This window comes from Saccostrea echinata, unplaced genomic scaffold, assembly GCF_033153115.1.
Source record: "Saccostrea echinata isolate AGI-Se365-2 ecotype Australia unplaced genomic scaffold, CSIRO_AGI_Sech_v1 ptg000004l, whole genome shotgun sequence".
Classification (NCBI taxonomy): Eukaryota; Metazoa; Mollusca; class Bivalvia; order Ostreida; family Ostreidae; genus Saccostrea; species Saccostrea echinata.
In genome coordinates, this window is record NW_026889753.1 from 2,165,889 (window position 1) to 2,179,201 (window position 13,313).

At 32.9% G+C, this 13,313-nt stretch overlaps 1 protein-coding gene across 4 annotated transcripts in view; it reads right to left on the bottom strand.

Moving 5' to 3' along the window:
• The window catches only part of LOC133178987 (la-related protein 4-like), a 43,368-nt gene extending 38,756 nt beyond the window's left edge, over window positions 1-4,612 (bottom strand). For 3 of the 4 annotated variants that reach the window (XM_061313654.1, XM_061313653.1, XM_061313652.1), the window contains exons 1-2: window positions 4,414-4,612; window positions 2,138-2,233 (exon numbers count right to left, since the gene is read on the bottom strand). In XM_061313654.1, coding sequence (XP_061169638.1) covers window positions 2,138-2,233; window positions 4,414-4,431 — 114 coding nt within the window. In that variant the 5' untranslated portion in view covers window positions 4,432-4,612. The remainder of the gene's footprint in view (window positions 1-2,137; window positions 2,234-4,413) is intronic. The other variant, XM_061313656.1, reaches the window with a different exon arrangement.
• Window positions 4,613-13,313: the final 8,701 nt, after the last annotated feature.

The window sequence follows — 13,313 nt, forward strand, 5'->3', positions numbered from 1 at the left end:
TATTTACTGTCCGAAGTTTTCAACTGTTGCCTATTCAAAACAACACATTTTTGGGGTGCAAAAATTTTTTTGATTTAATGATTAATTTATTCATTATGATGAATATGAAGTACTTGACAGAGGACAACAATGAAAGAATTAAGGAAATTATATTTTCTTGTTATAATCTGTAGAGTATTTTCAGAGAAATACATTTTCATTTTGGTTTTTTACAGGGGCTGACAGATTTTTCAAGCACTTATTCATAGTCAAAATTCACCTGCCCTACCTAATTTTTACTTGCCCCACCATAAACTATAAAATAAGGATAAAATAAAAATAAATCTTATGGCAAAATATATATTTCTTCTGAGATGGGATGTTTTATTTTAGTTAAATCACATTCAATGTTGCCTCCCTATATGAAAACATGTTTTTTGTCATCTATATAGGTTGGCTATATTTTATACATAGAGTAGTCCTATCACAAAAGCATAAAAAAAGTGATAAAAAGATAAATCTAGAAATGATTGGATGAAAATACACCCTTGAACTTGGAAGTTTTTAAAATGCACTGTTCACTACAGGGTCTTTGATGGTGTTAGAAAAAAGATCTTCATGAAATATTAACAATAAGCCCCACTTCCCATATAATATAAAAAGAGCAGGAAGTGTGAAGGAAATAAAAATAGTAATCCTACACCATATTCTTCTGTAAAAACCCTGTCTCAGCTGAATATATGCATGTACAAGACATTTTTTTCTTTCCTGTTGACAAGAGAGTCATATATAGTAAACATTTCTCTCTAAGTATTTAATATAGCAAAATACACAAATCACAAATCAAATAATAGAAAATACAACAATGATTTTCAAACTATTTCAAACTTTAACTCTTTTTTTTTTTTAAAGGAAATGTATGCATTAAATGATAAATGGTTATTATTTGCAGTGTTATAAATCACAAAAGTGAGAATGCAAATTTCAGGATATGCCAAAGTGTGTCATTCAATTTTATGCAGGACTGTGTGAGCTATAGCAACAGACAAAATAACATTCAATGCTTGAATGACCATTGCAACATACAGTTACAAGTCTTATTACTTTTATATGCCTTAATTCCATTTTTAAGCTAGAATTCTGCTTTAAAAGTAAATCCATGCCTCCAACAGGCAATCTTCTTCCCAAAATAAAGCACACCAATAATATATTTCATTGGGGTCAGCCACACAACAGATTCACAATGACTGGTGTTTTTTGTTTGTTTGTTTTTTTTTTTTTTTGGGGGGGGGGGGGGGGGGTGAACATGACAAAGCTTTAACATTTCAGTAAAACTTTGGGTTATACTTGCATAATGACAAAACACTGACCTCTCAACTTTTTGTATCCACGTTTAGTAATATAATGTCATATGAACACATTGTATTTTTGATTAGGAAGAGAGATTGAGGCTTTAATAAGAAGGGGACAATAAGTTTCTGTAATGTAAGCATATATACCTATACTATGGGAGAGGACTGTCTAAGTTTTTAGAACTTGTATCCAATCCCTTTGACATATTGTCAATGAAATATGTTCAAAACAAAACCTATACAACAAGAAATGTTATCCAGAGGTAGGGTATAGTAATGTTGAAGTAAAACTGTAATTATAAGCAATGTTTTGGTTTTTTTTTTTGGTGTGTAAGAGAATGATAACCTGCAGCATGTAACAATTCACCCCTAATGTGAATCATCATCTCATACATGTTGATTATCACTTCATATACACCAAAAAATATAGACATATATCCCTGAAATATACAATTTTATTTAAACTTACGAACTATTTTTTCTTTGTAACTTTAAGCTTCATTTTTTTTTTTTTTTTTTTTTTTGCTAAATTGTCATCAAAAGATTGATGTAAGGCATTTTATGAATTTTGAGCCTTGAAACTGCAGAAAAAAGTAGGACCTATTCATCCAACTCAAAAACAAAGATTATCTAAATTGTGACAAAACACATCTTTGATCGCATTAAAATTTTGAATTACAGTTCCAAAAGCTTAACACTACTGTTGAAATCTGTGTCATGATTAGTTTTTGTCACGGTTTTGATCTGTATCATGATTGGTTCTGTTACTGTTGAAATCTGTGTCATGATAGGTTCTGTTGACTTACCGGGGAAGTGAGTGGTAACTCAGCGCCCCTATCGTGTCCCCGATCTGAAGTCATTAGGGCAGCTGAGTTTTCCTCTAAGTTAGCCTTCAGTTCCACCTGAAACAGAAAGTATCATTAGTCCTTTTGTTATTTTCATTTGTACCAAGGTAATAATGCATTTAAGATTTATAACATTTAGTTAGATGAGCAAGTACCCCCAGTATATGCACAACACAAAACTGACATATAAATATTCCAGTGCATATTATTTCAAAGATGAAATACATGTCAGTTTACAAAAAGGAATGAATTCAAGCAAACAAACAAAAAAAAAAACAGCAGTGGAGAACAAGCTTAAATGTAAATGGTAATGAATAAATGTATCATAACCTTATAATTCAGGCACAGCTGCCATTATTAGTTACACACAAAATTCCCTAAAAAGGTTAATCGCAGCAATGTGTGAAAGTGTACTTAATGCAAATGAAGCATTAAAAAAAGTCAACTGCTTTTTTTTCTAGTGTGTTGTAGAAATACTTTCAATCATTTTTCAAATTTCTCTTTTTTTCGAGGCCACTTCCACCATCCTCAGCTATAACTTATCAGATAAATCTTGTCATGGTGTAGCTATATAACTATTGGAACTGCACAACACTTAACAGGATTTGAAAACTTCTTTTTTGATCAGAAACTAACAGGGAAATTTTAATGTCATAGTAACAAAGACTCCTTTATTTCAATATTACTGATGCTTAGCATCACATACAAGCAATCAAAAACCAAACAATGACATAAAAGACATTCAGAACACACTTCTTCTTGGGAATTAAAATACAAAGAAGATAGTATTTCACGTTTAAAAGCAGCAAAAATACACTTAATGTTTGAATTTCTTGCTGCCCACATCAATGCGACGTCACTTCATTGAGTTTCTCAGTGTATATTTCTATGTGCAAGTATACAAGAAAGTGCGATTCAAATCAATCTTGTAGTTGGTTTAATAAAAAACACAGCAAAGTAAATATTTTGGTCTTATTGTTTGAGTTTTAGAATAAACAATGGTGGACCTCTTAAATATCCAAAATGAAAGTGATTTTTTTTTTTTAAGTTTAAAAATTAAAGAAACAAGTTTAATCTTTACTCTGCTTTAACCTTGGTTTGAGCTAGAAAATATAATGACTAATACAATCAAATCTGTTGTTAAAAAAAAGCTGAAATCTACATTTTCCTTTCTTAAACATCAAAAAATAATTGTGGAGATGCCAGTCAATGTATACTCCATTCTCATTATATCACAGGTCCTACTGTATCTCGGTATTTTTATTTACAGAAGTTTGAATGTTTTTGAAATTTTAATAAGCTCTCTTTTATAAAAATGAAGACACAAATAAATAAATCAAGTCAAGAAAAGGCATTTGCTTTCAATTGTATGTTTACTTTGTCACCCATTAATGATAAATATCATAAGTGAAATTAAATGTTGTTCATAAACTTTTAAACTTGTACCTTGATAATGTGATTATAAATACTTGATATATCAAAATATATTATGATATTTTACTGAAATATTGTGATGCAGGATGATACTTTTTTCCCTTCACGATAGACAATCCTAATTATCTATGCACACCAATGTCCTCAAACAAAACTCTACTTTGCTGAAAGCAAATATATCTGTACAGTTGTTGACAGTTCGATCTTCTTCACTAGTAGCTGTTAACATTTAATTTCTGTAAACTTTAATCTTATGCATTGTCTTTTCTATTTGAAATACTTCCTTTTTCGCATTTTGACAATTTTTATGCCATGTCATCGACATTTTTTGGTAGCACACTGTCATTTCTCATGGAGGCCGCCATATTGGAAAATGGCCGACATTTCCGTCAGATTTCTACCCACAGTATTGTTTTGCATATTTTGCACATGACAGAATAACATTCATATGCATACTCGATATCATTTACATCAATACATTAACTGTATATTGAAGAATATGTATACATCATACTAAACACTTGGTTGAGCTTCAAAACTCAAAGGATCTACCAACACAAGTTCAAAGGCGGGTCATGACGCGTTTTCTGACATATTAAGAAGTATTGCACATTTTCGCCCCCAAACAATGTGTGTCTGGTATTGCTCTACACATATCAGCAATACTGTCATAAACATGTTTGGGTTTAATGTTAATATTTGATGTTCAACACGTGATGAAATGCATGAAACAGAATGTAACATGGCGTCTACCGTGTCACGAAAAACATGCTGTCGCAACACTGACATCCACATGTACTTACTTTGGCTATGGATACCATCCACTATCTAAGACTACTAAAGAATCCGTCTTGAAGACCTTTCGATGTATCTTATCCACTTTTAAGCCAAGAAAGTTACAAAACTGCGTGCCTAAGTAACGAAATGAGGTACAAACTTGCACTATGCAGGTTGATCTATCGCCACTAGTCACATGGGCCGCATACATCCAACATGGCAACCGCAATGTGAAAAACACGTTACACTAGAGTTCTTTTAATGTTGCTGATTTATGGGCTACAAACGTAAAATTGTGTATGTAATTCAAATATAAATGAACATGTACTTATATTTAATTAAAAGAAGGATATCATTCAGAGGGGTTATGCTTTGTGCTTTGGCGGGAGAGGGGAGGTCTTCTATGACGTAACTTTATTGGAGGTCCTCTCAGGGGGAATGTGCACATTAGGTAGCATAACCACAAATAAGAACCCCTTTCATTTACATATCGACTTCATAGGTTGCTTTTTTTTTTTTTTTTATAAATTTTAAAGTGAAATATATGATGATTGTGCTACTGATACCACAGAGATGGTTTGGAAATTCTCTAATCGATAAGTAATCCCCTATGATTTTTATTCTCACTATCAGATATCATGGATATCTATAAAAATCTGACGGCGAATAGAACAGATAATATCAATAATATATCTCGACTTGAATTCATCAACTGATGTTTTGAAGAAAACTGTGTTCGGAATTCCTACCCCGAGGAGAACCTCTGAGTATTTCGTGTCCTCCTTTTATGGCAACTGAGTAACACAAGGTTGTCGTTCTTGATAGCCATAATATCAATGGGGCGGATCCCGTGGTGAATATTATCTGAAAATAATTATCATGTTGAATTCTTACCCCATAGTAAATTTCAAAGAAAAATAAAAGAAACACATAGGAAACGCAATGTCTCTGTTCACATGACATGCTGAAAAACATGGAAGGAAAGGGGGAAGGGGGGGGGTCCGAATAATGATTTTAGATTTAATTAGATTGGAAACAATATATTGATATATATTTCACATGTTTATATTATATGTTTATGTTAACTCCCTAAGCCTAGTTTTTCTCATTTTCATAAATTGTAGCATGGTTTTATGCCAATTAACATGTTTGGTGTCAATGGTGAATCAATAACTGAAATCAAGCATTAGATCCCCTCCTCAAACACTGATAGTGCTTCATGAGGGACATCCGGATCTTTTCATATGTTGTAAAATAATACTAAATAAAAACAGTATTTACGTAGTCATTTTTCCGCTGTTTCGATACACAAATACATTCGGTTACATGGTAATGAATGATTTTTTTTAATGATTTTTTATTTTGCTAAAAAAGTAATTCTTCAAGTATTTATACATGCACATACTATATATTTACATTAACTTCCAGTGCCTGTGGGAACAGTGTAACTCCCAAAATCATTATTTAATTGAATAAGTCTAAAAATGAAACTTAAAATTGAACTTTTTTTTCGTGCATAAATTTTCATTTTTCCCGCTTAATATGATTAAGTTTCTTTGAAGTTGTAGAAACGGTCTTGTATAAAGTAAACATTTGCACCACATAAATGTACCAGATGGCTAACATTTCAAGAGATATCAAATTTCCTTCAATTGTTACCAATCGTTAATAGCATGAACTGAATTGAAAGTGATCTACGATATCTTGCAATGATACAACATGCTTTTACACTTTGTATTATGTAACAATTGAGGTTAATGAAATAACTAAAATGCAGAAGTATGAACATGCATTTTTTTTTTTTTTGAATGCCATGATACTTTTTATCCTAAAATATAATTGTTGATCAATTTTCAATTAGAAAATACATAAAGGTTCTTTTATTCACGTGTCCTGAAATTATAACTTCCGTATATAATATTAACTATGTTTCACATGTCTTGTATATTCTTTGTGACAAGACCTTCCCTTCAATACCAACATTTTTGACCTTGGAATATGACCTACTTCTGCAAAAACTTCAACCTTAATTGGTTTTAACTTTAGAAAAGTTGGCGCTTGGGCTTTCATATTTCACTTGCGTTTTTACATGTGACAAGACCTTCCTTTGGGTACCAACATTTTTTTACCTTTTGACTTTGACCTTAATTGGAGTTTGACTTACTTTTGATGTTGTTTTTTTTTTACCTTGGCTAAAACTTCTGAACTGTTGGTGCTAGTGTTTTCATACTCCACATGTGTTTTACGTGTGACAAGACCTTTCATTGCATACCAGCATTTTGACCTCATGATCTTGGCCTTAGAGAGTAGCGTATTTAAAAAAATTAAGTGCCTAAATCCTGGAATTTGCCAGTGATCTACCTTACAGCAACAAAAAAGGGGGGGGGGGCAACCAGCATCTAAAGGAAAATTTACTATAGCAAAATTCTATATTCAGAAAAGGGGGTGCGACTGCCCCCTCCCCGGCGTTCTACTGGTCTGCTACACAAGTTTCCGCAAAATGATAAATACACGTAGTTACTATTGTACCAAAGTACTTTCCGCAATTTTATGATTCATTTTCGTCCATTTTCTGTCTTCCTGAAAAACAAAAATAAAACAAGTACATGACAACGGGTACTAGGTATTTGACTGACTGCCGTACAATCAAATTGCAGTGGGTGAAGCTAATACTAGTAAATGCACTTCTAGGGTGTCATTTAGTATCTGTCAAAAAGTAAGAATCAATATTTTTAGCTTAACTCAACGAAGGTTTGGGGGGCTTGTGTAATACCCTTGGCATTGGCGTCCCAGTTTAAAATTTTTGGAGCAGTCAAGTACTTCTATGCCCTATATTAATCAGAAATGCATGAAGGATGCTGCCAGTATGTTTCATGTTTCAGATGCTGCAATTTCAGCTAAGGAATGATCAGGATAAAGTTTTTGGAGCAGGTTTAAGTTTTAGGAGCAGGTCTCATTCTTAAGTAACTATAAGCCCTAGGTTGACTAGACTTGCATGGATGCGTATTACCAGGCTTGCTTCGAATGCTGGATCTGACCAATATTTTTTGGATGAGTGTCAAGGTTAAAGTTTTTTTAAAACAGATTCATTTTAAAGTCACTATGAGCCTATGGTGACCAAACTTGCATGGATGCATCTAAGGATGCACACTGCTGGACTTGCTCCGGATGCTGGATCTGACCAATATTTTCCGGATGAGTGACCAGGTTAACGTTTTTGGAGTAGGTTCATTTTAAAGTAACTAATTGTCCTACCTGGGCCAAACTTGCATGGATGATTCATCTAAGGATGCACACTACTGGACTTGCTTCGAATGCTGAATTTTACATTTTCCAGATGAGCAACCAGGTTAAAGTTGTTGGAGCAGTTTCTTTATAAAGTGACTATAAGCCCCATGCTAACCAACTATAAGGCCTACCTGAACCAAACTTGCAGGGATGATGCATAAGGGGATGCACACTACCAGAGATGCTTCAGATGCTGGATTTGGCCTACATTTTCCAGATGAGTGACCAGGTAACAGTTTTTGGAGCAAGTCCATGACCAAGAAACTATAAGGTCTACCTGAACCAAACTTGCAGGGATGATGCATCAGGGGATGCACACTACCAGAGATGCTTCAGATGCTGGATTTGACCTATATACATTTTCCAGATGTGTGACCAGGTCAAATTTTTTGGAGCAAGTCCATTACCTAGAAACTTTAAGGCTAGTATCTGAACCAAACTTGCATGGATGATGCCTCAGGGGATAAATACACTCAAACTTGCTTCAGATGCTGGATATGACTTACATTTTCTGGACGAATGACTAGTTTTAAGTTTTTAGACAAGTCCATTCCCAAGTAACTGCAAGCCCTATCAAAATTGAACTTAAATTGCATAAATGTTAATCTAGGGACGCACACTACTATATTATTAGTTTAGTGCGAGACTTTGCCTTATTTTAGGAAAACATTCGTTGAGATGGGCTACTCTCTGATTACCCATGTTTTGCATTATCTTATTAACTTATATTTTTAAGCTGTGCTAATGAGTGCCATTTTATTAGTATCAATATGCAATATTTTATCAGTATGCCAGATTTCATCAACTATGTTGTACTGTATTATTTTATTAATAAAAAAAAATTAATTTAAATACTTGCTATTTGAGGCCAGTTCAGATAAAGTCGGACAATTTATAAATGCGTCAGACTATGCAGTCCTGCTTTTTGGACGATCAAAATCAAAGATGGTTTATATATAGAGAGAATATATAGAGGATATTCAATGTTTTGTAGATGAATATGGAATTTATTTCACGAGTGGGACAAGATTTTTTGATATTTTCACGAGTGCGAAGCACGAGTGAAAATATCAAAAAATCCTCTCTCACGAGTGAAATAAATTCCATATTCATCTACAAAAAATTGAATTTTCTGTTTATTACATTTTCTTTGATTTTCCCTTTGCCTCTGTCTTTTCTTAACACAGTGTCATAGGCTTGACGTCATAGTTGAGCGGTTGAGACGTCATAGCGTAGAAGTTGTGTGATTGAAAACATTACATAGCATGGATTTTAGCAACATATTTGGGAAGAAATTTGCAGTTTTAGCTCTATCAAGATGTTTAGTTACTATCTCTATCTTATGACAGACCGAATTATTTTATACTTACTTAATTTGTTATCCTTTCACACTGTGAGAGAATATCATTTTTCGTATCCTTTCACACTGTGAGAGAATATCACTTTTATTCAATAAATAAATCACAGTATTTCACTGTTGAGAATGTAATAAATTGACATACAGCTCAAAGTTAACTTTGAATCATATTTCTCCTTATATAGATTGTACAAATTCCTGATGATTTTGTTCTTCTAGAAACAATTTAATCTATCTTTCCTGCAATGAGGTGACTTTACTACCAAAAAAAAAAAAAAAAAAAAAAATTGTTGCAATTTGGCTGCTTTCCTCTGTATGTTATTTTACTAGATTGAATTTCCTTTTTTTTTTTGTGGTGTCAGGATTATAAAACATCAGATCTGTATCACCAGACTGTGTATGTAAGGTTTCCTTTTTTGTTCGTTTTAAAGTTTGGTGAAATGAGCTTGCATAATTCAAATCTGGTTAACAAAATGTTACTGCATGTACTAACCATGTAATGGGATCGATTTAGTTTCAAAAATAACAGTATCATCATCATCATTTAGATTAAACAGTCTATCACCATTCATATTAGAAAGGATATCTTCAATTTCAATTCACACCATAAGTGATTGTATTTCCCACCGCCGAGTTCTACCTTTGAATAAACTTCATCCCAGACATCTTCAAATTGTATGTCTTCAACTGAAGAGCCACCACATGTTCCAGTTCATTTTGAATAGCAAATTTGATCGAAATTTCATAACTCTGAATTTTTCTTTTGCTTGTGTTATATCATTTGTATTTTTTTTTTTTATTTTCCTATGTTATCATCCACTGATTCTTTTATTTCTGAAACTTGAGTTCAAATAATGATATTTCATATTGTAGTTTTTCTTTCTTTATTTAAAGGTGTTTTTCTTTTAATGGGGATTTTTTTTTCACTGTATTTTTTCTTTGAAAATTTAACGATTATCATACTATTATCGTTTTTACAATTTTTAGCTGGCTGATATATTTTTTTTCTTTCGGGTTAAGAAATTAGTCTCTCGCCATCACAGTTATATTGACTATTTTTAAAAATTAATACAGACTTAACCGTTCAGCAAGTGACATATTCACAGGTTATAACTAGGTACCATAGAGTCATCACTTTAGAGAACATCGTAGTTTATTTGTTAGTTGAAGTCTCTTATAATCTTTACTTTTTCTTTTATTTGGGTGCAGATATCGCAAAGAAATGTCAGCAAAAAAGGCTGTTAATATTGCATATCAATTTACTTTGAATATGATAATTTTTTTTTTTTTTAATACTGTAAATGTATTATATTTGGCTGTTTGTTTTATTTAGCGATTTTGGCAAACTGGAGCTTTTGCCAAATAAAGTACATTGTTAAATGTCTTTGTTGTACATTTATATTTAGCACATTCATAAATGCACTACACACAATTTCTGTCAAGAATCTTACATGCATGCAAACATAATACATTTAAAGTAAAAATTCCACATTGAGGCTACATTGAGGCCGACAGAAATAATTTAATATTAATTCCTTTTGAAATGGTTATTTTTGATTAGTACATATTTCATATAAAAAAAAACTATTTGTTCATTTCTTCTTTAGTTTATGCATACAACCATCAGCAAATAATGTTTACAAACAATACCGGAAGTTTTAATGAAAGGTATACCTAATATCGCGTTTTTTTTGTTTTTTTTTTTTAATAAAACGTTAATTCTACGTAATTTTGGGGATTTTTCATATGGAATACATTGTAAATGTCAACTAGGAGATTAAGAAGGTACGGTTTTAGCTTTTTGTGCCCTAAAAATTTAATGTTATCAAAAAGTTATGAAACTGGCTTAAATATTAGTTGAGTATATGACAATGATGAATCAAGAAAGAATATGGCATGAAGGAGTACCATTCTAGAAATATGACGTCATTAATTTGATACTTTTCTCTATTTTAAACAAAAAAAAAACTCAAAATGACCCATTTCAAGGGTTATTTTCCCTTCGAAAATAGTGTCCACAGCCGTCGCCCACTTTAATTTTCGGATATGTTGTCTAAAATTCTTTGAAAAATAACATATCTCAAAATCTTTGTGGGCGATGCCTGTGGACAATATTATCTGAAAGAAAATTCCATTGAAAATTGGTGTCTTTTGCAACTTTTTAGGAAAATACGGGAAAATGCACAAGTTTATGACGTCACAATTAGCATTTAGAAGGTCATGTGAGAAAAATGATTTGTATGAATTTCAATGATTCAGAAAGCATGAGTTTTTAATTTTTTTTTTTACATCACTTTTATTTTTAACAAAAAACACAGGGCAAGATTTGTTTTGAAACCGTATCTTTTTTTTTTAAGGAAAAAAGACGAATGAAAATATCCTTGGAGCTAGGGTTATATTCGGGTGGGTGGGGGTGGGGGGGGGGGGGGTTGGTTGGTTGGTTGGTTCCTGTCCACAAGCACCTGTGTGTGCCACTTACAACCTTTCATATCTACGGGTTGTAGAAACGACAAAATAATAATTTGTGTGTTACCATGGTAATTTTACGGAATATAACCACGAACTTTTTATAGAGGATGTATTTTACTGTTCACATATTGAAGATCTAAAAATTATAATAAGGTCGTAAGTGGCACTTACGACCTTACAATAGACTGGCATTGCCTGTCTCTATCGTACGAAAAAGACTGTATATCGCTCATATCAGACAGGAAAGCCAATCTAGACCTTACAATTCTAAAGCGTCGACATATTGTCGCCGGCAACAATTTGTACCTACCCTCACTGGGGTTGCGGTTCAGATTTTTCTTTTGACAAGCAAAAAAAAAAAAGTCATAAATTGTGTGTGAAGGCGTAAGTAAATTATTTAATTATGAAATTTTAGCTGTGGACTTAATTGAGAGTAATACAAGTTAAACAAGCAAAACTTACAAAACTGAAAGGTGGGTGGATGGGGTGGTGCGCCGGTGTTAAATCCGCCTTTGAGTTTTTGAGAAGATCTGAAAAGATTCTCTGTAAATATTCATATGTAAAACTTTGATCAACCATTATGGCCCAACTCTACCCCAGTGGTCATGACTTGAACAAAATTGATTTTGTTTTTGTTTGTCCCCCTCTCAAGAATTTTTCACTCTTGAGACGCCAACACTTGCCAGTGGAGGACAGCAAATTTAGACCTATAATGGGCATTGAGTAATCGTTTTCATGCCAGCACCTACGAAACTGAACTTCCACTATGTAACGAGCTTTCACATAAATCATCTCTTTTGATCCAGTAGTCCTTGAGAAAAAAGGTTTTGAAAGAATATTTCCTATGTATTCTACGAAAAACTTTGATCAGCAATTGTAACCCCACCCTTCCCCCGAGGGACTTGATCTGAATAAAACTGAATCTACACTTCATAATGAAGCTTTCACAAAAGTTTCAACTTTTCTGACACAACGGTTCTTTACAAGATATTTAAAAGGTGTCACTAAATTTTCACCAATTTTTAATTACTGTACCTCCCTTAAAAGAGGACATAACTCTTTTTGAACAAACTTGAATCCCCTTTATCCATGGATGCTTTGTGGCAAGTTTGGTTAAAATTGGCCCATAATATGCAGTATTTCTTGAGAACAAGCTAAAAATGTTAAAAGTTTACAGACGGACGACAGACTAAATGTGATCAGAGAAAAGCTCACTTATTTTTCTGCCATACACTTTTTCTCTTCTGTCTGTATATATGTTTGTATCAATCTCTCTCTTTTTTCACGACCTTAGTAAATATTCTTCAGCACAATATATCGACGACAAAATATGCAGATGTTCACGGTACATTTTGTCGTCCATTATAATGCTGTTCTCCAGGATAGATTTCTATATGGCTTTGTGTCAACTTTGGTTTTGTGAAAAGTTTATAAATGGACGGACAGACAGACACACTGACACAGATGGAAGCTAGACAACAGGTGATCAGAAAAGCTCACTAGAGCTTTCAGCTGTGCATAAGGTGAAGTATGCTTTGCTTGCTTTATCAAAGTGCACTAAATATTCATTTATGTAATATTTTACAGTTCAGTTCTTCATTCATAATTTTCCTTTTTATGACCAGTTTTGTATTCTCTATCCATCCAAATGAGAGTTTCAATAACATTAAAAAAAACCCATTCCCCTAGCTTCTAGTGTACAAGAAAAACACCACTTCACTTTTGGTAAAATAAACCAGAAGTCTCTGATGAGACTGTAGCTCTAATGGTTTGTACTTACAACAAATAAGGAGAAAAGTAGCGCTAGGACTT